The sequence below is a fragment of the Hippocampus bargibanti genome, linkage group LG12, assembly GCF_051943395.1.
Source record: "Hippocampus bargibanti isolate YZ-2025 linkage group LG12, ASM5194339v1, whole genome shotgun sequence".
NCBI classification, from domain to species: Eukaryota; Metazoa; Chordata; class Actinopteri; order Syngnathiformes; family Syngnathidae; genus Hippocampus; species Hippocampus bargibanti.
The window spans coordinates 8,625,005-8,652,646 of NC_142745.1; the positions used below are offsets into that span (position 1 = coordinate 8,625,005).

The 27,642-nt window shown below is 39.4% G+C and overlaps 1 protein-coding gene across 1 annotated transcript in view; it reads right to left on the reverse strand.

The window, feature by feature from the left end:
* Nucleotides 1–787: 787 nt before the first annotated feature.
* The window catches only part of LOC148890337 (guanine nucleotide-binding protein G(i) subunit alpha-2), a 33,889-nt gene continuing 7,034 nt past the window's right edge, over nucleotides 788–27,642 (reverse strand). Inside the window, exons 3-10 of the mRNA XM_089009696.1 lie at nucleotides 16,547–16,589; nucleotides 14,663–14,804; nucleotides 9,567–9,727; nucleotides 6,452–6,580; nucleotides 4,937–5,066; nucleotides 4,093–4,246; nucleotides 2,950–3,142; nucleotides 788–1,699 (exon numbers count right to left, since the gene is read on the reverse strand). Coding sequence (XP_088865822.1) covers nucleotides 2,952–3,142; nucleotides 4,093–4,246; nucleotides 4,937–5,066; nucleotides 6,452–6,580; nucleotides 9,567–9,727; nucleotides 14,663–14,804; nucleotides 16,547–16,589 — 950 coding nt within the window. The 3' untranslated portion in view covers nucleotides 788–1,699; nucleotides 2,950–2,951. The remainder of the gene's footprint in view (nucleotides 1,700–2,949; nucleotides 3,143–4,092; nucleotides 4,247–4,936; nucleotides 5,067–6,451; nucleotides 6,581–9,566; nucleotides 9,728–14,662; nucleotides 14,805–16,546; nucleotides 16,590–27,642) is intronic.

Genomic DNA, 27,642 nt, shown 5'->3' on the forward strand with positions numbered 1-27,642 from the left:
CGGCAGTTTAGAGTTCCATACAAACCATTTGCCAAAGGGACACCTCATTTCGTTTGCAAGTGAGGAATATTAGCACTTAATGTGTTTCAGAACGGAAACTGATGCAAATGAACTCATTCATGTGAGGAACATAGATAGGCATTGTCACACAGGTCCAAAACATTTGCATGCAGTGCTCTCAAATGAATCAATTATTGTCCGTTGTTGTTAAAATTGTGTTTTTGGCAAATACACAAATTAAATAATCTAAAATAAATCAATTAAAACAAATTGTTTTAAAAGTGAGATAAAAACATGCTTAATCGCCAAAACATTAGGTATGTCTGCACTCTGTGCTATCTGATAAAAAGTGAACCAAAAACCTTTAATATTATTTTTATTTACATAACCTTGAAGTAGTCAGTCTATTTAAAATTTAAGAAACAATAGGGATCTAGAGTCCATTCTAAGAATTATTGCCTTTTTCTCCTTCAAAATGTAATCATATATTTTTTGTAGCATGAGGCGTATAAATTGTTTTTCGTTTTTCTTTTAAAATAACAGAAATGTAAAAAAAAATATTGTGTGATCTCACTGAAACATGTGGGATCTAGAATCCTTTCTAAGAATTATTGGCTTTTTCTTTTTAAAAAAGTAATCAGATATTTTTTGTAGGATTACACTTAGTAACATGGTTTGTTTTTCTTTAAAAATAACAGAAACCTCAAATACTATCGTAAATGTGATCGTACATTCAAGTTGTTAATAATGGGACTTTTTTTGGACAAAAAGACAGAAGAGTAAAACCTCACAGGACCAAACTTTTTTTTATTTACATCCCTCAAATGACGTGATTTGTACTTTAAATACCAACAAACATGTACCCCATTATCGTTCAAACTCTGTGCTCGGATGCATCGTAAGCTCTGGGTACAGAGTAGAAATAGCCCTAATCGAACAATGTGAAGAACAAACGTGGAAATACACGCATAAATAGATATCAAGGCAAAAAACATAAAACCAAAACGAGACACTCGGAGTGAAACAAAGAGTACACAATAATCCACGGTAGATCATCAACAGACATAATTTACAACCTCACAGATTGCATTGAGTGTATTCAAACAAGTGATACGTTCCGGGTTTCAAACAGTTGTGACTGGATACGAGCTAATTAATGGAATGTCATGCCGGGGAATACTGTGATAATTATCAAAATTATCAAAAACGATCTTTTTTTTCCCACATCGCAACTCACAGTCTGCACCTGTTGAAACAACTGTTAAAATCAGATCATGTGATGTAAAATCGTCTTTAATAAACCCCAAGGAGAAAATGAAAACCTTCAAAAAGTCACGGGTGAAGAAAAATGGTAACTGAAATCAAAATCACCGCAAGATCTTCTTGATGGTTGAGAAATATTCGTTGTGCATTTTACATGCGTTCCAACGATTCAATAAAAGCCAACTCATTTTTCCCTACGAGTGGCTGCTGAATTCCTCTAATCCAATGAAGGTGCTCAAACATTCATTCAGGGGACTATGAAGAGTACGAGAGGAGGCGCGAGACAACCTTTGTTAAACAGAAGACGAGATGGTCGCCAATCACAACTTGTTGAAGTTCTTCCAGTTTTATAGGGATTACGTCTGTCGTGGTTTTCATTTAAGAAAAGCAGTCGTCGTCACGTGGCGGCTGCTGTCTCTCACGCGGTGTGCACCTCCTGCCGCAAAACACAACCAAACACTGAACTGACAATGAAGCCTTGACACACTCATTACAATCTTCTCAATGTGTTGACAAAAAAAGTGGACGGAAATTTAGGAAGTGGGTCTAAATGGTGGCGCAGGTGGCAGCACGCAATTTTGGTCAAATTTGATCGCTTCACTCATAAATACAGTATGGTGAATATAGCATCCGATTTGATACTTCAGATATGACAACAGCGTGCAACAAAATCACTCATTGTCAAATCAAATCATATAATGCATTATTATTATTATTAACAATATCTTTAGTACTGTTTTAAAGGACTGCTCTGACCAACCGATGAGGAAACGTGTGTGTGTGTGTGTGTGTGTGTGTGTGTGTGTGTGTGTGTGTGTGTGTGTGTGTGTGTGTGTGTGTGTGTGTGTGTGAGTGTGTGTGTATATGTGAGTGTATGGAGGGGGAAATGTATTATTATTATTATTATTATTAGTAGTAGTAGTAGTAGTAGTAGTGTTGTTGTATAATAATAATAATAATAATAATTATTATTATTATTATTATTATTATTATAATAATAATTATTATTATTATTATTATTATACAACAACACTACTACTAATAATAATAATAATAATGATATGATAATAATAATAATAATTATTATTATTATTATTATTATTATTATTATTATTATTATTAGTAGTAGTAGTAGTAGTAGTAGTAGTAGTGGTAGTAGTATTGTTGTGGTTGTTGTTATCATCATCATCATCATCATCATCATTATTATTATTATTATTATTATTATTATTTATTATTATTATTATCACACACAGGAGTTAACTTATTCACTGGCAGACGTGCAAAAATTTGTTCACTCCAGTGCCAGGGTTTTTGTCATTTTCAAATTGCAGGACCCACAAATATTTGAGTTTTAGGACTACACAAACATTCAATGCAGCATAAGAAACCTTAGACTTTCTTCTTTGATTAGAAAAAAAATTGGTTAATTCCTAAGTTATATGGATCTGGAGTTATCTGAGCTTGAAATTAAGGCGGCTGTACAAAAGGCAAATGCTGCCCCCTCGTGGGAGAGAAATACATATCCGGAGGTCTGACCAGAGCTTTATCGGCAAGAAAAAACAAAACCCAAACAAATTTGGGAATGGTGCTCGAAAAAAATCAGCAATTGCAGTGAATGAGTTAAATTTACAGCAGGTCTTCCAAATACCCGAATAGATTTTATATCGCTAGGAAGCAGCTCACCTTCAGAAAAGGCCGCAGTCTTTCAGGTTATTCTTGATGATGACGTCAGTGACGGCGTCAAAGACAAACTGCACGTTCTTTGTGTCGGTGGCACACGTGAAGTGGGTGTAGATCTCCTTGGTGTCTTTCTTTTTGTTCAGGTCTTCAAACTTTGTCTGGATGTAACTGGCGGCTTCATCAAACTTGTTGGCCCCTGGGATTAAAAAAAATAGATATATTTTGGGGGAGTTAATCAGAGATGATCAACCAGTGTTAGTCATCAGTTGTATTTCAATGAAATGTTTTAAATCGGGGAACTTTTTTTTTTTTTGGGGGGGGGGGGTTGCCAGGTGAGCCAATAACTCCCCAAAAACATCAGCAATGACACAATTTTTGTAGAATCAACTTTAAAATTCTTATTTATACATTTAAAGCTATCCATAAACTTGCCCCTCCATACCTATCTGACCTTCAAATTTCTATTCCCTCTGGTTCCCTCAGATCCTCTTCCTCCCTCCACCTCTGTGTGCCCCCCCCCCTCTCAACATGATGGGGGAGAGAGCTTTCAGCTGCTCTGTCCCTAAACTCTGGAACTCACTTCCTCCCAACATTCGTAACATCGTTTCTTTTCCCACCTTCAAATCCCATCTATTTGAAATAGCATTTTCTGTGTAGCTCTATCACTTGTTTCTATTTATAATTGTATTTTATTGATTGTATTCTATTTATAATTATATTTTATTTATTGTATTCTATTTATAATTGTATTTCATTTATTATTGTATCTATGGTTGTCTGTGAGTGTAAAGTGTCCTTGAGAACTTTGAAAGGCGCTTGAAATAAAATGCATTATAATTACTATTGTTACTATTATTAAGGATGATAGATAGATAGATAGATAGATAGATAGATAGATAGATAGATAGATAGATAGATAGATAGATAGATAGATAGATAGATAGATAGATAGATAGATAGATAGATAGATAGATAGATAGATAGATAGATAATATATATAGCTAGCTATAAGCTATATAACTAATAGATAGCAAATAGATAAGATAGGGCGAACACAATTTTGGTCATTTTTCACAAACAAAAAACAAAAAAACATTACAGACATTACAGTGCAAAAAGTTACAAGTAAGCTAGTTCAGTGTGTACCTGTATACTCTGGGAAGCAGATAGCAAGCGGGCTACGGGTGATCTTCTCCTCAAAGAGGTCCTTCTTGTTGAGGAAGAGGATGATGGAGGTCTCGGTGAACCACTTGTTGTTGCAGATGGAGTCGAACAGCTTCATGCTTTCGTGCATGCGATTCTAAGGTAGAGGTCATCCATTGAGAATCCCTGTTGCAGCGTAAAAACTCAAATCGAGATAAGGTTAGCCTAGGTCAAGGCAAAATATGATGTGTGGGCCAAGATATCTGGTACTACTATTGTAGTTTACGGAGAATTACTAACCCACTTTCTTACCACAACAGTAAATTAGCTAGCTAGCTAGCTAGCTATCCATGCTAATATTCCTGTGGTCACTGCAGTGACTATTTGTGTTTAATGCCCTGTTTGGAAATGTGGACAGTGATGCTGTAATTGCCTTCAGATAGGTGCATGTATATTATTTGCAGGTTTTTTTGTCGGGGGAGATATTAACTGGGTGCCTAGTTGATAATTTTAGAAATGATTATACTGTACAGAAATTCAAATTATCTGCTTTTTTGACAGAATTGTTTACCGGAGTCATCCGTTTTTTTCAGTATTCCACCAGAGGGAGATATTGTTCAAAATTTCAAACGCAACGACTCGCATAGGGCATTGAACTCATAACCTATTCAAATAATTGGGGTTAAACGGTTCAAGCAACTTTGGATTTGAACACTCAATTAGTTGGAGAGAAAAATGGATTGCAGAATGATATGAAGACATATTAAAAGCCTTGTAATAACGAGTGAGAAACGTTCGTCATGGGTGTAGATGAACACGCCAGAGCGGGCTGCCCCACCATCCTCACCATCTCTTCATCTTCGGCCAGGACCAGGTCGTACGCACTGAGTGCGACGCAGAAAATAATGGCTGTGACCCCTTCGAAACAATGGATCCACTTCTTCCTCTCAGATCGCTGGCCTCCCACGTCGAACATCCTGCAAGGCAGAGGTGACGCAGAGGACACACATAAGTGAGTTAATGTGTGTACGATATGCAAGCAAGCCAAGCCAGGTCGTACTAGAAGACAAAAATTATCATAATTTCAAATATTCTCGTTTTTTCATACTAAAAGACACAAATTATTATAATTTCAAATATTCTAGTTTTTTAAGAAACAATCGAATAAGTCTGCGGAGGATCATGAGAATTAATTGCAGAAAAACTGCTGTGAATTATTCGAATTTAGTGGCTAATGGGAGTGCTAGCTATTGAGGTAGTTATCTATTTGCTATCTATTAGTTATATAGCTGCGATCTATCTATCTATCTATCTATCTATCTATCTATCTATCTATCTATCTATCTATCTATCTATCTATCTAGCTACAGTATCTATTAGCTGTCCTTAAGAGCTTTGATAGGCGCTTATAGATACAATGTATTATTATTATTATTATTATTATTATTTAATTAGGTAGCTTTCTATCTATTTTAGTTGAGTGAACGCTGGCGCGTGTGGCTGCCGCTGCTCACCCAGAGAAAAACCTGACTGTAAAGTGACCTTGAGTGTTTTCAACGGCGTTTATACAGTAAATGAAATGTATTATTATTATTATTATTATTATTATTATTATTATTACATATTATTATTATTATTATTATTATTATTATTATAAAGAGAGAAAGTTAAAGTGATTTGTAATCCCTGGATGTACATTGACATTTTATGAGTTTGCATGTAGTGGAGGAAGTCAAAAAGCATCTCACTGGGCATCAGTCACAAAAGATTGTTATGACCATTTATAAATACAACAATATTTTTAGATCAATTTTTGCATTGTTACATAAACCTTGAGAATGTCCTGCTCAAGTTTACTGAAAAGGGGTAACTGCGTTACTACTTAGAGACATGTTGTTCTTGTCCATATGCACTTCCATAATTGTTAGGACAATCCCATTTATCAAATATTTGAACACATAAACCACCGCTGTCCATACATCCTCTGTAAGCGGCGGTCTCGGTCCATTAGTATCCCACAGGAGTGCTCTCAGGCTGAATCTCGTTATGTTTTATTGCGGTGCATAAAAAAAAACATGTTTTTTTTTTTATATTAACAGACAAATCTGGTCTGGGAGTAATTTATTTACTCTTTGGGTAATCACAATAATCACGCTTTCAATTGGCATTTTAATTTGGCGTTGTTGAATATTTCAAGGTTGTATAAATGTCAAAATGAGCATTTTTCTGTTGCCGATAGCTTTGTTTCAGAGCAGGTGAGCGCCGCTTTGATGTGTTTTTGAGCGTCAGTGGGCGAGATTGGAGGTCTGTTTATTTATTTATTTTTTCCTGCAGGACGATCCACAACGGCGCGCGGCCTTACTTGAAATGCAGCTCTTTGAACGTGAAGTGAGTCTCCACAATGCCAGTGGTCTTGACACGAGTTCGCAGCACGTCCTGCTGGGTGGGGATGTAATCCGCCTTGGCTATCCTCTCCAGATCGTTCAGGTAACTACAAAGAAAGTTGAGATTGAGTCAATATTTCAGCACGCTCAAAATAATTCCCTTATTTTACAAAATCATCAGTTATTTGCATTTGAGGTGATACTTGTTCAATCCGCGGAGTATTCTTTTGAACATAATGATGGATGAGGCTGTAGATGAGCTGAACGAAGCACTTCTTAGGGGAGATGGCACCTGCTCAACCAAGAGTCAAATGTTCACTCAGCACACCATAAAACGCACCGAAAGCCGCATTTTTTATACTGCTGTTGACAGAAAAAAGAACATTGTGTTTTTTAAAGGTCAACAGCTCTTAATGAAGGAAATTCTCTTCTGCTGCAAGAAATGATGACTCCAGTGCGTTCGAGTATAAATGGCTGATGTTTCGAATTGAAATGAAGTTGTTTAAAAATATAATATAGCTTAACCCCATTCGTCATTCTTCACTCCGCAAGCTGGAACTTTGTATCGCTGACCCCGCTTGTCTACACATTTGATCGAATTTCTTCCAGCCTACACTTGACATCTGATAAGCAGTATGGGAGATGAATGGGTGGTTATTGCAGCTACTGCAGCAGTGCAAGCAGGAGGGGCTGGTCATGTGTCCTCAATGCAGTTGATGCATCACATGTACTTTTCCCTTCAAATAGGGAAGAATTTGTATTCCAGCCTGAGTCACGTTCAAATTATCCAAGGATCTTTTTCAAGCATCTTGTTCTTCATCACCAGTTACGCTCAGGATAGTCCACACATCTCCTTTTCATCAAAACTATAAGCAGAAGTGCCCAACGGCAAAACAAGTTCTACATTGATTTTAAACACCTGACAAGACAACAACAGGAGCAAAATAGGACAGAAATATTACATAACAAAGTCAAATAATTGCATTGCAAAAGAAAATTGAGGCAAAGTCTCCATTTTGATGCTTGGCTGTGATAATTTTTCCACTAATGCTAAACCACAGGTGTCAAAGTCAAGGCCCGGGGGCCAAATCTGGCCCACCACATCATTTTATTCGGCCCATGAAAGCAAATTAAGCGTGTCAAGTGCCATGATGCGTGCTAAAGTCCAAACCAAAATGTCAAATTGTCCCATGTAAACCACAACAACAGTCATTATTCTTGACTTCAGATTTGAAAACAGGTTATTCATTAATTTGTGGTGCGTTCTGTATGTAATATGGGGAGGAGATGAAACATTCTAATGGTGTCCCCAAATTCATAACGGCAACCGAGAGGAAACCGTAACTACAATGTAGCCAGCGGCAAAAAAATTTGTTTGACACCGCTGTGCTTAACGAACCATCTTCCCCTCGTTAAAAATAAACGAGGTTGATTGAGGAGGACTTTAAAAAGATAAAATGTCCAAAGTTTGGACTCATTTCACACGAACAAAAGAAGATAGCAATGTGTAATCTGTGCACTGCAAAACAAAACTACAAATAGATGTCATCAATGGCCCAATATTTTCTTGTTTATCCTGTATACATTGTGTTTTAGTGTAAAGCGAGCCCCCGTTGAGAATCATGTGGTTGTTTGACATACATAACAGCTAACTCTCTTGGTTTGAGGTTTAGTTTGACAATAAGCTTCAACTTGCAGTGGCACCACTGGCATATACCAAAAATAAAACAACAACACTAACATCATAATAAAGCATTATTAAAGTCCCACTTTCGAATTGCTTGCATGTACAGTGAGACCTCAACTTATGAACTTAATTGGTTCCCAGACAGAGTGTGTAAGGCGAAAAGTGTGTATCTAAAAAAAAATCCCATAGGAAACCATTAAAATGGGAATAACCCGTTCCCGGGTTTCCATAAAATATACTTTTCTACTAAATAAGCCTTAAAACTACACACAACATACCTTATTCTATGTATAATAAATGTGCTATTGTATTGTAATGAAAGAAATACCCTGCATTGTATCATAAAGTCACTTTATTTACATTTGTGACAGTCATTAAGGCTTGATGGAATGGCGTTGGAGGTCAAAGGGAATTGCTGTTTGGAAAGAGAGGCGCATTACATGAGGACTGTAATTAAAGAAATAAACTGCGCTATAAAATAAAGTTTTATTGACCTTTTTGGTGGTCGTTGATGGCTTATGGAAGGAGAGTCACCTTCCATAAGGACTGTTGGTAACTTAACCTCTGGTGCTGTTCGGTCGTGTGCTTCCGCCGAAGATCACTCCGCCAGCCGTGGTGGGTGTGTATTATGAAAATAGTGCTTCTTATAAGGTTTAATTTTCATAAATTTGACGTTTGTAAGACGAAACGTTTTCAAGTTGAGGTGTTTGTAAGTTGAGGTCTCACTGTATTAGATTTTTTTTTTAATAGTACTCGTGTTCCGCATCTAACAGCCTAATGGAAAATTAACAGAACTCAATTACATTTGATTGACTCGTCTCATTTAAGTCTATCCGTCAGGCCAAAAAATCATTTGAAATGATTTTGAAAATTGAGTGCCACCACCATTAGCGACTTGGTTTGCAATCAACGGTCATCATAGTTCATCATGGTGAACCCTGGGAGACTTTTCTAAAGGTTGGCATTATCATCTCATCTGAAGAGCTGTGACAAAACATGTGCACTTTCAATAATGAAGCAAAGTATTCAGGGATTCATCATCACGAGGCCTGTTGTCATAGTTTACTCCTTTTTTCCCCTCGCCATCCGGGAAGATGATTGCTCTCATCTGCTTGGCATATTCAAGAATCAAACCGCAGGGAAGGCTAAATAATCAGGTAACAGATGATATCTTGCCAGTCTCTATGGCTCCCCGGGAAGGCCAAAGCAGATTTTCCAGTGCAGACAGAGCACATGAAAGAGGCGCTACTCGTTGCAAAATCTGAAGAAATATCAGGAGGAGGCGTGTGGCGGAAAGCATTCCATGAATAAGCATAATGGTGCAGGAAACATTGCTATCACATAAGTGAACCGTGTTATTTCCGCGACTGGAAACGTGCTTGCAAAGCATACAGATTCCCACTCACTATGCCGCCGAATCGTTGAGTTGGTATTCCCGCGAGCGGGCGAAGCAGCTCTGTATGCCGCCGTCGGCCCACAGCCGCAGAATCACGTTGGACAATTCGTCGGGTAGGGCGCCCTGCTCCTCGGCCGAGGCGGACAGAGCGAAGAGCTGCTGGGCGTCATCCTGCGGAGACCACATGGACACGCGAGGATCCGGGCATTCAAAATTCTGAATGGGAATTATTCGATTTGACTTGAAAAACTCTTTCCAGGTTATGATGCTATTCTCAAATGGTAACATTCATTGTGTTATTGATTCATGATGATCGGGGTTGAGGTCAGGGTTAGGGTTTCATGTTAGGGTTAGATTTGGGTTGTCGTGGGTTTTACCGGTAAGGGGGTTAGAGGTTGTGGTTCCATATTAACTCATTCATTCCGGAATTTATTCGGGAATTGAAAATATGAGGTGGAGCGCCATTCATGAATTCGTCCGGGTTTTGGTTGTTCTTACGCGGGGAAGGGGGGGCTCTTAGGTTTAGGAAATAGAGGGGTTGGATTAGGGTTGTGGTTGGGTTTTGATTTCGCAGTGGGGTTTAGGCTTAGAGCAGTGATGTGAGCCACATTGTCGTTAGGGTTTCCTCTCGGCGGCCATTAAGAATTTGGGGAAGCCATGAGATTGTTTCATCCACTCCACATATTCCATATATAGTGCACAACAAATGAATGAATAACTAGTTTTCAAATCAGAAGTCAAAAATAATGACTATTATTGTGGTCAAATGGGACAATTTGAAATTTTGCTTCGGACTTTAGCAAGCATCGTAGCACTTGACATACTTGATTTGCCTTGACGTTGACACCTGTGCTTTAGAGAAGTGGTCCCCAACCTTTTTTGCGCCACGGTTTAATGTCAGACAATATTTTCACGGACTGGCGGATAAATACAACAAAATAAAATGATGCGACAGGCATGGAAACTGTTTTTTTCGTTCTTTTAAGGAATAATAAATGTGTATCCATTGTGTATTTTTATACAACTTTATTAGCAGAGTCCTGGTAACATCGCGCCACCAGCAACATACTGTATGTAACATCGTCTCTGCCCCTTCACGCTCTATGGCACAGGTGTCAAAGTCAAGGCCCGCGGGCCAAATCCGGCCCGCTACATCATTTTTTTTCGGCCCGCGAAAGCAAATCAAACTTGTTAAATGCCATGATGATTGCTAAAATCTGAGCCAAAATTTCATATTTTTGGATGTCAACCACAATAAAAGTCATTATTCTTGACTTCAGATTTGAAAACAAGTTATTCATTAATTTGCTGTGTGCTCTATATGTAATATTTGAAGGGATTTAAACATTCTAATGGGTTCCCCATATTCATAACGGCCCTCGAGAGGAAACCATAACTACAACGTGGCCCGCGGCAAAAAATGACTTTGACAGCCCTGCTCTATGGTCATCATGGTAATGTTTAAACGTTCCTTCAAAATAAGATACACCACAAAAACAAGTGAAACAAAGACGGATGTAATCTGGTAATTTTTCCTTTTTCAAAATAAAACATAGTTCGGACTCAGATAATAAATAAAACGGAAATTATGTAAATTATTTATTCTTTCTGCGCGGCCCGGTACCAAATTTCATCCAGCCATTCATCATCTAAAAACCGCAACTCCTCACTACATTGAACATTGATTCAATCGAGCCTGTTAAATTATTACGGTCTCATAATCTGTTTCCCTTGTATGGGACAACAAAGTCCTCAGCCTCAAGTTGCCATGGAAACGGTACATGGATCATGACCGTCGGTGTTAAAACGATTTACTAGGCTTTACCGGGATTGTCGAGAAAAAATTTTTAGATTATTATTTTTCTCCCGACGAGCAGTAGCTGCAAGTGTTATGAAAGGAAATATGAGTTGACAAGAGAGATGAACGAATAGACTACTTTTGACTTTCGGTTGTGCTATTTGCACACAAATAGGCACATTCATTCATATACAATATAGCTTTTTCAATTCACGCCAATACAGACGCGCTTCCTTATTTACTGTCTCGTTATTCCACTTCAGATAGCAAAGCGTGAATATGTTCGGGCATGTTTCTTTGAACCAGGACAACTATAACTTTTCACACTCAACCGGGGCAGACAGTCACGACATCATGCAAAACGCATCCATCTATACAATTTCTATTGCGCTCGTCCTTGTTAGGGTCATACAAGACGTTGAGGCTGACGTTCGGACAAACAACTCCATCCACAAACAATTTAGAGTTGCATGCATGACAGTTGGTCATATGAATAATGCAGTGATGGACCGTGGGTTTCATCGCTAGGCTTTCAGTAGTGCTACGTCTGATTCAATCCAGACTGAAAAAAGTGTTGTGTGCTTTACTACAAGTCCACAAGAGGCTAGCCGTGGATTTCATCGCGAGGCCTTCAGTAGTGCTATGTCTGAATCAATCCAGACTGAAACACGTGTGGTGTGATTTACTACAAGTCCACTACAGGGTACCAGTAGCCAGGAAATAACCTTTCTTATTTTATTTTATTTTATTTATAACTTTCTCATTTTTTTCTTGAAATGTCTGTCTTGAAAATCGCTTAAACAATGAATATCCAACCAAATCCATATCTTCCCTCCTTCAGCCATTGTGGGTTGACAAAACTGCCATTAAATCAACACAATATATTTGCTTATGCAGTTCGCTACAGATGCCCGTGATAGCTCTGGCCAGTATGCTCTTGTCACTAGCGGCTTGTGATCAGAGCAATTTTCGCAAACTATGATTGGCTAGTGATTAGTCAATCATAGTTGGTGAAAATTCTGACGTTGACTATTGCCTTCAAGAAAGCGTTGGTACAACTTTTGGGTTGCTAACTCGAAACCTGATTGGTTTGAGCCACAGTTTGATCGACACACATTGATGCGACAGGGCCCGCAGAACTTATTGTAACGGCATCCAGGTAGATTTCTGACCCTGGTAACAAATGTTGTTTTTTTCTTCACTACTGCACCCTCCAATGGGGGAAAAAAACTGTCTCACAAGCTGGTGTGACGCCCCTGACAACTCCTGTGACGACTACTAATAATACATGGTTTCATTCAGAGCTTTTTATATACAACCTGTTAGAACCTCATAGTATCTACATTTGCCAGACATACATCAGTTTTCTCTCCCCTTTGACATGCAAGACTGACGTGGGTCAACTTGTACGTGTTTGCAATTGATCATACCTACCTGTATCGTGTACCCACATGCATCAAAGAATAAGTTTGAGTTGTGCAGCAGGTCCATCTTGCTTGAAAGGCTACTGAATGCATGTGCACGTGCAGTTCTTTTAACGGCTTGAAGTGAGACCCCAGGGGCTTTCAAAGGCCACTGCACGACGCGCAAGGCTGCTATTCTGATGTTGATAACGACACTTTTTTTCCTCGACGCATTTCCGCACCTTTGTTCCACTCTTAATTAGTTTGACTTGTGATCTTGCAGTGAGTGTATGATAATTATGCCACTGCTCATTAAGATGTCCGTTTGAAGCCAGAGTCCAAAGTCTCACAAACACAAAATCATTAAGATAGTACAAATTGATGCAATACGTCGCTGTGAAAAAAAAATACATCGGTAACGTTCAAAGCGGGTGATGGACTTTCAAATTGTCTCAGAGGAGATCTGTGAATTGATTTTTTTTCTGGACGCATTCGGCACTCATTCACACTGGAATAATTTCTCAGCATTTACATATGGTGCCGATCTGGTGATGAAAACGATAAAAGTTTGATGCATTGCAGCCACCACTCTCACAATAATACACTTTTCCTTTGTTATGCAAAATGTGTGTGTGTGTGTGTGTGTGTGTGTGTGTGTGTGTGTGTGTGTGTGTGTGTGTGTGTGTGTGTGTGTGCGCGCGTGCGTGTGTGTGTGTGTGTGTGTGTGTGTGTGTGTGTGTGTGTGTGTGTGTGTGTGTGCGTGCGTGCGTGCGCGCGTGTGTGTGTGTTATATAACAGTGGACCTAAAAGAAAGCGGCCTATGTGAAAAGATTTATGAGGGTTGTTAGAAAATAGAATATTATCGGCTATCCGAATTCTGAGGAACTCATTATAAAGACATCCTTATGGATGCTGAAAAAACACCTAAGCAATCAAATACAGTGTGTTCTGCTAAACAAATTGCCAGCAAGCAGTTTTAAAGAATAGGAAAAAAAGTTTCCTGAAGCTAGTGGAAGAAATTGTAAAACTTTTCCCATGTGAGAGGCTTTCTTCTCCCATTGGTGACACCCTTGACTGCCAGGTTAAAATTATTTTGAAAAAAAAGAGGTAGTTAGTCATAGAACCCCCCCTACCACCTTTGATAATATACCTTGAAGTTATACTTTGCCAGGGTTTTTGTCATTTTCACTGTCTTGACCCACAGAATATTGAGTTTTAGGACAACATCACAATTCAATTCAGGGTAAGAAACCTTAAAGTCTCTTCTTTCATCAGTAGAATAGAGTGAATTCCTAAGTGATATGGGTGTGGAGTTATCTGAGCTTGAAATGAGGGCAACGGTCCAAAATACAATGCAATACATACATATTGGTTTATATAGCTGGAACAAAACGTGAACATGGACAAAAGGGAAATGCTGGCCCTTGTGGAAAAGAAAAACATTGCAGAGGCATTGGCTGGAGCTTTATCGGCACCCCCCCGTAAGAAAAACAAAAACCCGAACAAATTCGGGAATGGCGCTCCACCACACAATTTTCAATTCCCGAATAAATTCGGGAATGGCAGTGAATGAGTTAATGTTGGCAAAGATGTACAATCTGGCAATATACATTCCAGTGCTTTGGTGCTGCTGTTTTGGTTATCATCTTCAATAGCGATGAATTCTAAATTGCCTCGGAGGACAATGTCTGTGTATGACAGATCTCGTTTTTATTTATTTATTTATTTATAATGATGAGGACATGACACTTTGGGGGTGCCTCAAGATAAGCAACAAAGCAAGAAATGCCATCGATTGGAAGTGGAGGACATTTTTTAGGAAATTCTGGTCACGAGTCGAGTATATCATAATACAGGGAGAAAGTTTCCGATGTTAAAAATGTATGCTTGTGGGTGGGATCTTACCACTCTGCCAGAGTTGCTGTAGTCTATCTTGAGGCTGACCATGGCTTTAACGATGGCCATGATGGACTGGATGGTGTTACTGTAAACCACAGCTCGGTATTGCTTACACTCATCTTCCGAGTAGCCGTCTTCGTGGATAATCCTATGGAGATGATCATTTCAAAATGAATGGACCATTTACTTGTATTATTAGAAAGGTTCGAGTGATATGGATTTCACAAGGAAGGATTTGGGAAGGATTTTCAAGAAAGAAAATGTTGATTCCAGGCGTCATTCAGCACGTGAGCTTGCTGTGTTTGCGTCAGCCCGATTGTCGATGCCGCCTCCCCGAGCCTGATTTCATCAATGCCATTTCTGTACACCTGAAAGAAGAATCTGTCTATCTAATGCTAAGATAGAATCTTTCAAACTAATGAATCAGCCCGAAGAGGGAGAACACAAGGTCCGTAATCATATTAAATCTCAAGTGAAAAGTGCTTGCGGCCGAACAACTGCAGTCATTTAGCAGACACATTTAGGAAAAGGATTGTTTTCATCTGCGGCGTCAGGAGGATCCATCCTTGTGTGTCTGTGTGTGTGTGTGTTCTTATATAATCAATTCATGTTTGTTTCTAGTAAGCTGACACAGATGTGTATATGTCTGTGTTAAAAATCATGCCTCAAATAAAAAAAGTGACAGACTGTTTCGGCTCAGCGCTCATAAAAAATGAATCTGGTGCCTGGCTAGCCTGGAGGAATGTGAATAATTAAGTCATTTAAGATCCTACGTGGATGCGAATTGGTGTACTGGCACAAGACCATCCTGCTGTTCTCATATGTGAAGTCGTAAAAGGCAAATACAGCCAATAGAGGCCCCACCATCCCATGGAAACCACCCAAGAAACAAGAGCAGATTTCTGTTATCAAAACACGACATGGTTACTGCAAATATTGAGCTAGTACTTAGTGAGGATGCCAGAATGGTCAGAGGACCATCGTAGTGAGTAAACAACTCGCCGTGGTCGTGTTTGTCAAAAAAAGATTGCAAACCAATTTAAAATAAACAGTCTTATTTGAAAATAGAATACATTGTTTAAACTCTAAGTTCTATACCTAATAATGACAAACCACTGTATACAAAGTGCTGCGCAATAAACAATAAAACAATAAATGAGTAACACAGCAAAACTAAAAAAAAGTCGAATATTAGCAGAATGAGCTAATTTGTTATGATCTTACACAAAAAAAAAAACAAATGCAATACAAATTTAAAATTTCCAGTCTACACATGGAACATTTTATGAATATCGTTAACTTTGGGAACATTTTGATGCTAAGCCATGAGGCAGCCATGACGCATGCATATTAACTCATTTACTGCCAGACAGTGTGAAAATATGTGTCCACTTCAGTGCCAGGGTTTTTGTCATTGTCACTCAAATTGCAGGACCCACAGAATATTGAGTTTTAGGACTATATAAACATTCAATGCAGCGTAGGAAAGTTTAGACACTCTTCTTTCATGAAAACAAACAAACAAAAAGTTATTTCCTAAATTATATCAGAATCAGAAAAACTTTATTCGCCCTATATAACTGGAGTTTTATGAGCTTGAAATGAGGGTGGCTGTCCAAAATACAATGCAATACATACATATTGGTTTAACAAAGCGCTAACGTGGAAAAAGGAAATGCTGCCCCTTCTGGAAGGTAAAAACATTGCCAGAAGTCTTACTAGCGCTTTATCCGTACCCCCGAAAGATAAACAAAGACCCGAACAAATTCAGTAATGGCGCTCTATGTCATATTTTCAATTCCCAAATAAATTTGGGAATGGCAGTGAAAGAGTTAACAATGAGAATGCATAGACGACAGAGGAAAAAAAGAATGTTGTCATCAAACTTACTTCATCTGCTTTACGATGGTGCTTTTCCCAGACTCCCCAGCACCTGTTGGAAAATCAAAGATTTGAGTTAAAAAAAGAAAAAAGAAAACTCTCAGAAATCTGCGAGAGGAACAAAGTTGGATTAAAGTTCAAAGTGTCTCCCAGAAAGCAAGCAAGCCGAGCGTTGAACTGTCAGTTACATCACAGGAGCTCCTCTGGATTGTCGGCTCTCTTAATTTGTAAAATCGCTTCAAATGACTTCGACTGAGCGTATTTTACAAAGATTCCACCGCATATAGCTATATTTTACTTTTTAAGATTCGCGCTGAATATTCCGGAAGTCTTGTTTTTGAGTTGGTGACAAGTCCTCACGTCACGTCATTGAAGGAACGCCCCTGACCGAGAAAGGACACATTGTGGTAGTCCTTTCATTCACGTCAATGCATTTTGCGGCACTTTGTTTGGTCCGAAAACTTCGTGTTGATCCGTGTTGATGGCGAAATTAAAAGGAAAGCACATAAATAACGCGACGGTGAATCCTTGTGTGTTGCACCGAGCATCTATTTGATATTCGCTGACAAAAATTGTCAAAAAGGAAAAAAGGAATTAATCAGCCCGTTTCCACGGACTTTGTCGCCACCTTCCGCCTCTTTTTGGTGCTACATTTCCCCCCCAGATACCTCAAAATGACAGGGAATAAATTATTTAATCTATTGCATACATGTATGCTTTCCTCTTCAGAACTATTTGAATCATATTCATAACTGGATGAGTAACAAGAAAGCATATGGATAGCCGCCCTCATTTCAAGCTCATATAACTCCAGACCCATATAATTTAGGAATTAACTCTTTCTTTCTGATAAAAGAAGAGTGTCTAAGGTTTCTTACGCTGCATTTAATGTTGATGTAATCCAAAAACTCAATATTCTGTGGGTCCTGGAATTCAAGTGACGGTGACAAAAACCCTGGCACTGGAGTGGACACATTTTTGCACATCGTCTGGTAGTGAATGAGTTAACTAGACTCTTCTGTGTGATGTGTCAAGTTTATAAGACATTCATTTGCACTTTAAAGGAGCTTCATACACTTTCAAGCAATTATAAAAAAATATTTGGAAGTGGCATCAACTACTTGACATGCACAGTAAGGGTTCGTCTCTAATCCTGCAGATTGGATGGGGTTTACTGTGGAATATTAACTAACTCATAACCATATAAAATAATTCCATGCAAAAAAATAAACTAAATATGGCATGATTACATATGTGTACATTATCATTATGATTGTTAAGTAGTAGTGGGAATGGAAGTAGTAGTGGTAGTAGGAGTAGTAGTAGTAATAGTAGTAGTATAGTAGGTGTAGTACGACATCAAATTGATTTCAATTAATTGCTCAGTCCACTTCAAAAGTAGTGGCAGACATGTTTGATTTGAATTCTTGTGGCCACATGCCCAACGGTGTCAGGAGCGCACCACCATGCACTGCCCCCATCACGCTACCTTGACCTAGACACCAACAAACGTGAGGCTAGAGTGACGAGGCCTGAGCAAGCAGGAGAAGCAGCACTAGGCAGCATTGGCTCCCTTTGCATGGTCGACACTTGTCATTGTCACGCAATGTTTCAACTACCTCCCACCCCCCCGCTAAGTGACACAATGTGGCATGCCAAGCTGCGGTAGCAGCAGCATGGGTGTCATCATAAAGCCAGGGGTGGCTTTTTCTGTCCGATCAACTGCCTTCTGTGTCTGCCCCTAAGACTGCCGGAAGGACACATTCATTTGGTTAATTCACTGAAAGAGTAGGGAGAGCCCTGGAACAAAAATAAATTAACAAATAAAACCCAACAATTTTCCAGGACATTAACAAGGAAAACAGAAATCTGAAGTTCATAAAAACGTACACAGCAGTGCATTGAGATCAGATGTGAATGAATGGAAATGAGATGAATTCCTTCCTGTGTCTTGCAAAAACCAACAAAAACATTTGTAATGCCACTGAGAGTTTAAAAAAATAGTTATATAATGTATAGTTTAAAAAATTAGTAAAAACTGAGAAAGTGAAGAATGAAACACTTTTTACTTCAATTTACCGGATATTGTGCTGATCTTTCTCGTGCAGGCACCTCTAACAGTTATGGGCAGTGGAATACACACATACAAAGCTACACGAATGACATGTTCAAAATACCCCAGTAAGCTGCAGTTTTATTTGTATTTTTTTTGCAGAAGATAAAGAATATATGTATATATATATATGTGAGTCTCGTCTTCTATGTTTACATGTGTTGCTTCACCATTACTGTTCAGAGCTCCATTGTTTCAAGTGTTCTAATACCATAACACTGATGCACTTTGCGAGCCTTAAGATAAACAGTTTTTTTCTCGTGGGTAAACATGAATGTTATTTATGTTTGTGAATATGTTTTTTTTTAACAAGGCTTAGACAGCGACAGCATTTACAAATCTTAGCTAGTTATAATTAGTTATAAAAAAAACTTTGTTTGCATTTTTATTTTAATTACAAGGCTTAAAAAGGCTACACTGTCTGCCTCCTTGTTGATGATTCACTTAAAAAGAATGATAGAAAGCAGTTCAATAAAACAGTTGAAAGGTCTGGCTTTGGCTTAATCTATGAGTTCTTTCCTCTTACTAACACCCCAAATTTGATGTTGAAATGAACATGGAATCTCTCTGTGGAGACACTTGCATGAAGGTCACTTTCCCGATTCCAGAATAAAACTCGGCCATTAATATTTCAGGCCCAACGGGAGGTAAGCATGTGAGAAAGATGAGTGCAGCCTTGTTCTTCCAGCTCAAGATAGTTTTGAGGAGAAGGGGGACTACCATTACTCTCCAGCTTCAGGGACAGAAACTCCATCTTTTTATATTAATGCACCAAAAATTACTGTTGCTTGGGGTGAAAACAGGAAGTAATATGAATTAGCTTCAGCAGAGTGATTGGGCTTGGTTCACGTTATTCAATTTTTAAGATTCATACAATGTTGGAAACTGTGGATTAGAGAGAAATTATTTTTTGCTGCTACTGCGTTGAAGAAAAAAAATGCACTGCAGTATTTGACAGGAGAAGGAATTGGTGGACCAGCATTCTACTGCTCAGTCTAACACTAGCGTGGAAACCAGAAAATCCAAATGCAGATTTTACCATTCCTGGAATGCAACCCCTGCATACTAATGGGAAGTAAATAGAGCAAGTTCACCGAGGCTAAATAAATTAGCTCATCTGGATCACCGCGTTACATACTGCACACGGCACATGGGCTAGCTATTTAACAAGATCAATCTCCAAGAAGGCTGAGCAACGAAGTGTACAGATACGACTGGGGTACATTATTTTGGGGTCAGAAGCATTATTTAACCTGCCTGATTATACAGTAGGTAACTATATTTATAATTTAGTATGTTCTAGGCACTGAAAAGCAAAGCACGGTGTCTCTGTCGCCAAAATATACGAATGCTATCATTAAATTGAAGCCAAGAGCCTCACAAATATCCATATATACCATATTTTCCGGTGTATAATGTGCACCCAAAAGCCTTGATTTTCTTCAAAAGCTGAACCTGCGCCTTATACGCAGGTGCGCCCTATATGTGAAGTAATATTGAGCCACAACAGGTCTCACAACTACTGTCAAGAGCCACCGATTCCATTTCTCCCTTTAGAACTAGTGACCCCAGCCTCTACTGTAGCACCTTATAATGTGGTGTGCCTTATACGTATTTGGAAAAAAATGTATATATTTTTAGATTACATTTGGAAAACCTTTTTCATTCATTGAAGGTGTGCCTTATAGTCCGGTGGGGCTTATACAGGTAACATCCGTCTTACGACCAAGTTCCGTTCCGACCAAACGGTCGTAAGTCAAAATGGTAAGTAAGTAAGTCGAAATCCATTCAAAATGTTGAATAGACTCGGAGGCTAAATGACTAGCAAACTCCCCCCGGTGGTGCCATCACATGGTCAATTGGTGTGACAGAGTGAGATGCTGGCTGGCTGGGCAAAATTGTTGTACGCGTTGCCGGACTGCTAGCGCATTGCAGTGCCATGCGTAGTATAAACATTTTAAAAATAGGGTCTGCAGGTCATGGTCGTAAGTACGGGTGGTCGTAAGTCGATCCGGTCGTAAGTCGGATATTACCTGTATATGGAAAAAGTTTGAATATACACCATTCATTGAGAGTGCGCCTTATACTTTGTTGCGCCTTATACACCGGAACCTACAATGTATATTGTACATGATGAAAAAGTGGCCAGAATAATTTGCATACCCCAAAACAAAGTACAAAACTGATTAAATCTGTGTTGATCATCACATTACATTTGTCATTACCTAGAAATACACTCCAAAGAAACCTTCGGGTGTCAATTTTGAGCAAGTTATCAACCATGTTGCAGAGGCCTCATTACTTTTCAAACTTTCATCACACGAAGGTCAAATATTTACACGGCGGCGTCAGCAGAGAACATCAAACGTCCTCAGATGATCAACACGTTGTGAGGCCTAATGGATGCATGCAGTCTACACCGCAGTAAGGGTGGATCAGTAGAGTGCAGTTTGCAGTTCTCGCATAACCTCAAAAAAATAAAAGCAGTATTTTAGCCTTTGCCAGAATCATTTTGTGGTTACTTTATGATTTCTCGGTCCAGACGGCTTCGGAGGAATAACTCGAACCGTGTAACATGAGGACGGGCGGCAACGGCACAAACATCCTAAATTCTCATTCTCAGTTTTATTTTTTTAGGACGGCACATTTTGTAGCTGTCCTAAAAAGCAGTCAACCATTTCGGGTGCGGCGACCTGTGTCACTTGAGGGCAGTGTATTACAGACATGAAGGAGATGTTCAAAATTGCTCAATAAGCCGTTACATGAGTTATTCTACGCAGAGGACAAATAAAATATTTATCTGTGAGTATTGTAGTATGTGTTTGTGTGTGTTGCTCTACCATTAATATTCAAATATCTGTTGCTTTAAAGGACAACCAACGTCACTTTTTTGTTTCCTAACTGACACCAGAAAAACGTTTTATAGCATCTAAAATACCCAAAACACGCAGTATGATATTTTTAGTCAAATGCAAAACACCAATAAAAATGACTTAAAGTGTCCAAAAAGGACTTCAATTTGAAACCGGAAGTGGCCAGTTTCACAAGGTCCCGCCCCCATGTTTGTGGTGTCACGGCAAGACGTCTTACCTTGCTCGAGAATCAAAACAATGGCTGCAGATTCGGAGAATATGCTTTATTGTTACTCATCCAGTTATGAATATGATTCAAATAGTTCTGAAGAGGAAAGCATACATGTTTGCAATCGATTTATATCGGATTGCAATAATATTTAAAGAATATATTTAAAGAAGTGAGGGGGGAAATGTAGCACAGAATGTGTGTCATCTGGGGGGTGAATTAGCATCGAAAAGAGGCAGAAGAGGGCGACAAAGCTCCGTGGAAATCTCCGTGGAAACGGGCTGATTAATTCCTTACAATTTTTGTCAGTGAATATCAAATAGATGCTCGGTGCCACACACAAGGATTCACCATCGCGTTATTTATGTGTTTTCCTTCTAATTTCGCCATCAACACGAAGTTTTCAGACCAAACAAAGTATTGCAAAATGCATTGAGGGTATGTCCTTTCTCGCTGAGGGGCGGGCCTACAGTGACGTAGAGTGAGGACTCGTCACCAACTCAAAAACAAGACTTCCGGAATATTCAGCGCGAGTCTTAAAACGTAAAATATAGCTATATGCGGTGGAATCTTTGTAAAATACGCTCAGTAGAAGTCATTTGAAGCCATTTTACAAATTATGGAAGCAACTTGTCCGGAGACGTCGGTTGTCCTTTAAGTGTTACCTTTCGGTTTGCGACCAACGGGTGGCACTGTAGGAACCTGCTTGCCGCTGCAAAGGTGTTGGTCGTCTTAATCAGTGGCAGTTAAAAGGACTCACGGCATGACCATTCAGTGTCGGGTCATTGTTTGTTTCACCTTGTCAGGTTTTTTCATCTTGTCATGTTTTACTCCTGGTTTTGTTTGCTACATTGGACCTTTCTGTTCTGATGACTTTGTTGTTTGAGATTGTGTTCCTGCTGACTGTATTTAATACAATCTGTCAAATACATCCTGCTCTTCCCTCCTGCCTTCATTTTTGGGGTCCACCACCACCACCACCTTGCAAATCATGATACCTGTATTAAAGAGTAAGGTAATAAAACGGAACCAATGTCATTTATTAGCATGTGCTGGATTGTTAGCATTAAGATAAAAAGGTATTTGTTCTTGGTACCCAAGAATGTTCTTTAACATTTGTGTCAATATTTTTTAACCATGTTTTTGCAGCAAATTTCCTTTTTTTTAATGTTCAAATCTTAGCTACTTATAATTCCTTGAAAGTTTGGTCTTCAGTTTGTTAAAAAAATGAAAAAGAAATGTTTAAACTCCTCACAAAAGTGAGTTTACAGCAGCAAAAGGAATGCTTCTCTTGTGGGAGAGGTTGAGCAGACTGTCAGTGCAAGATTCATTTTAAAGCTCACCCAGTTCTGATTAATAATAAACAAGGTTTATTATAGTGGACCATCTGAGCGTATCTAGCTGCTATTAAAAAATCCATACCGAAGCACTGCCAGAAGACACCGCATCTCCAGCTTTGCCACAATCCTGTTCACGTAACACGTGAAAGACAGCAGACGTGCATTGTCGCAGCATCATAAATTGATCGCCTTTTGGCACAACACGGCACAACATTCGCATCCCTGCATACGGCAACTCTCAGTTTGCAGCTGCAAATGGCTGTGACACAATGCATCTAATCCTGGCCCACTGCCCCCCACCGCACCCCTCAACATGATGGTGTCACGGCAACTCATCACCAAGGAGCTTTTACAGCCATTTAAAATGTTAACCTCCAGTGGGCGTCAATGAAACAGAACAGAATAAAAAAGAAGCCGTGTTTTTGCTGATGGACACAGGCTGAATTGATTTGTTTTATGGAGTAAACATATCTTTGTGTCCGTTGGATTTATTTCCAAACAGCAGGTTTGGCTCTCTACCAATATTTGTCTTTAATGCAATTTAATCAAAGCAGGGTCAAAATTGAAATGAGTCACACTCAAGGAATTATCGTGCCTGACTGTGTTAGCGTAAACATTGTATAATCTTTTGTCAGGCATGTAGCGTCAATGCAAATCCTTTTATTGCTGCTCCTCAAATTTTCAGAGGTGGCCATTTCATCAATCCAGACGTAAGCCCATTTTGCTAATGAAAGGCAGAAACACAATCCAATTGTGTGTCTGCGTGCGTGTGTTTGTTCACAGGGACTACACGCAGGATTGATTCCATTGTTTTGTTATGCTCAGAATATCTTGTTTTCTATCCTTTCACTCCCCCCCCACCCCATCCCCTTTCAATTGCTGCTGTGGACTGCAAATTTCCCCATTGTGGGACAAATAAAGGTTTTCTGATTCTGATTAACTAGATATGGAAGCGCCTTGTGCTTCCTGTACAGTAAGTGGCAGTATGCCCCAAACTACTGTAATTTTCCAATGAAGCAAGAAAGAAGAAGAAGATATGGATGATGGTGTACGTCATTTGAGCAGTGTCATTTGGAATCACATCTAAAGCCTACTGACTCCATAGGATCAATTGCCATACAGTGCGCCTGTCAACATGATTGACAGGCCAGGCGGTCTCCCAAAGGTGTACTCTGCCTGTTGCCTCAAAGCAGCTGATATACTCACCCCCCCATCCCTCTCCGCAGTGATACTGAACAGGAGAAGCCGAAATGAAAATGGACAGCCAGATGACCGAGTTTATTTAGGATGAGTGAACATCCATTATAGCTGTGATAATGTGATCACAATGCACATCAATGATTACGTGGGCACGACATGACTCATTCTGCTGCATGACTGGATTGAAGAAACCCTTACCTGTCTAGAGAAATCGATGAAAAGGTTTCTTCAGCCGTCATCCGACACCTTCAAAGACATACAGATGACGGCTGAAGAAACCTTTTCATCGATGGACCACTCCTGTACGACTGAGAGTTTACACTGATGTGTCTAGAGAAATAAATGATTCATTGTCAGAAAAATACAAAGTTGATATAATACAGGTAGAGGTAGTACAGTATCAAACCTAAGATTTTTGCATTGTTCTGCCTGTCAACGGATTTAGCATATTTATATGAGTCAGTACGAGATATCGTCAGGTAAAACCCTTCTTGTTTTTCTTTGACCGAGTCTATGCAAAAGTGAATTTGTTTTTTATTTGAGTAAAAACAAAGATCCACATTAAGAATACCCTGTAGGTGGGTGGCACTAGCAGGCAACATATGCAGAGCCGGCAGAAATATGGTACATAGTTGAGGGTGCTATAGTACGTTATACTGTCTGGAGTGATGAAAGTAGGTCAGCATTTGTGCTCGGAAGAAGATGAGATCCACTGCTGGTCTCTGCATGGAAGCAGACTGCGTTGAGTGTACACGATGTTTCGTCCCTTTGTTCTGTTTCCTCAATAGCGTTCCCTGTACATGGGATGTACGTGAACTGAATGCTTAATTTCCCCCGCACAAAAAATCCCATGACTGTAAAGTGTCCTTGAGAGTTTTTAAAGGCATTTAGAAATTAAATGTATTATTATTATTATTATTATTATTATTATATGCATCTTAAAGCCACCGCGGTAATAATGAATTATTTTTTTTCATGCAGCATTGTGACTGCTGGGATTGATTGAAGGAATATCACTCTGTTCCATTCAGATTTCTGTTTCTACGTTTCCTCTTTAATTTTAACTCATTTACTGTAATTCCTGAATTTATTCGGGAATTGAAAATATATTGTAGAGCGATATTCCCAAATTTGTTCGCTTTTTTTTCTTGTTTGGGTGCTGATGAAGCGCTGGCCATGGCCTCTGGCAATGCTTTTCTCTTCCACAAGGTGACAGCATTTCACATTTTCCATGTTAGCACTTTCCATTCAGCTGTTGTGAAAGCGCTATATAAACCAATATGTATGTATTTCATTGTATTTTGGACAGTCGCCCTCATTTCAAGCTCATATAACTCCAGAACCATATAATTTAGGAATTAACTTTTTTTCTGAGGAAAGAAGAGAGTCTAAGGTTTCTTACGCTGCATTGAATGTTTAAGTAGTCCTAAAACTCAATATTGTGTTGGTCTTGGAATTTGAATGACAATGACAAAAACCCTGGCACTGGAGTGGACACATTTTGCACGTCAGGCAGGGAATGAGTTAAAGGCGCTGCATGGAGAAAACATTAAAGATTGATGGAAAACTTTAAAATAGCCATTATTGACTTGTATGGAAACCATGTTAGTCAGCAGAACAAACCAAGCACGTTGTTTGCTACAAAAAAATAATACTAGCTTGTTTTTACTGGCATTGTTAAGTTGTGGGTCTGAAAAAGAAACAATTAGTTTGTTAAAATATTATTTCTTTGTTTTAAAATGTGGTGTGTTGTACATCGGTGCGATTGTGAGTATTGTGTATTTGTGTCATGTGATTGGCTGCCTACCCCCAGAAGACAGGTGTGATTTGCTCCTGCACGTCCGCGACGGATGAATGGATTTTTCATTACAATTACAGTCCGACGTTCGGCAAGTACTCCAAAGTGAAGAGATGAATTCTGACAAATAAAATGGAATTGGTGCATCTGCAATCTGGAATCTTCAGTGAACCTCGCATTGCTATTATTTTGCGGAACAAAATTCATCCAAATGTCGCATTTTCCACATAGGAATGCCAGTGCAGAGATTGGAACCCAGAACCGCAGAACTGTGAAGCAAATGTACTGACCACCGAGTCACCATTCTTACCTCACCATGAAATATTGGCCAATGGCAATGCCTCTCAAATTTGAGATGCGTTGATCACATATTTGTATATCAAGACACAACAGAACACTACATTCATTTTGATGCCATACGTTTTTCTGACTCTACCACCATGGACAAAGTCAAGTGCATTCAACCCAAATGTGAAGTCTCTTAATTGGTTCTTCTTTGGAGCATATGCGCCATTGTACAGCGTAAGCACAGAGCTGCTAATTGACAGATTGAGGTGACTATCTTTGAAAAGGCTCCGGCGAACATAATTACAGCAGCAACCTGAGCAGCTGTAATATGACATGCGTACAAAACCTCAACATTATAATCAATCACTGCTCCCAGTGGCTTCGCACTGAGGTGTACAGACTGCGGCATAGACTTCAGGTAGTAGTGTTTCATGACCATCCGGTACAGTAAGGTTAGGGTCATTTTCCTGTGAACACATCTGGACCATGGCACGTCTTTCTGCACGGCTAATCTGGTTTTTAATGCATGCCTGTGGCCACTGGGGTGGGTGTCACCGGCACTGCTCTTGACTGCTTCATCACACCAAGCAACGCAATGACTCACCACTGGCAACTTCAGACACGAGACATAAGACGACGCTCTTTGTCTAATCCTTGTCATTTGGAAGATGTCAGTGATACTAGATCAAAGTGAAGCATGTTGCAAGAGGTAGCAACTGATCCCTTAGGGGGCTGTTGATCACGCCGTGGCTGGCATTTCAATTGAGCGACTGGAGGATCTCCCGACGCTGAGGAAGAGGTTGCTGCACCGGCCTGCAGTGTTGTAAATAAATACAACCAGATATACTGCAGACAATTCTTCCTATTTTGGGAATGCAGGTAGATAGGATGTGTCCCTTCCCTCCCCCAGAAAAATCGTTTAAAGACACCATTGAGAGGCTGCAGAGACAGCATAAGAGTAGTAACAATTTCGGACAGATAAGACCTTTCTGCATCACAGTGCACCAAGGCCAGTTTAGCATTGCAACATTATTGTTACACATTGGGGTAAAAAAGCACCATGTGACACATGCCATCCTCAAATGGTTCCAAAGCTTCATTTTATCCTTACAGGTGTAATTAGACATCCGTGAGCTCCTCAAATGACTCACATCGGAGTCGCACAGCCCAATGGTGTTGTGCGTCATGCCACGCGTCAAAAGTCGCCAAGCGTGCACTATTCGTGCCTGACGGAAATCAATACACACTTTCCCTTGCGAGAGTTCCAATGAATCACGCTAATCAA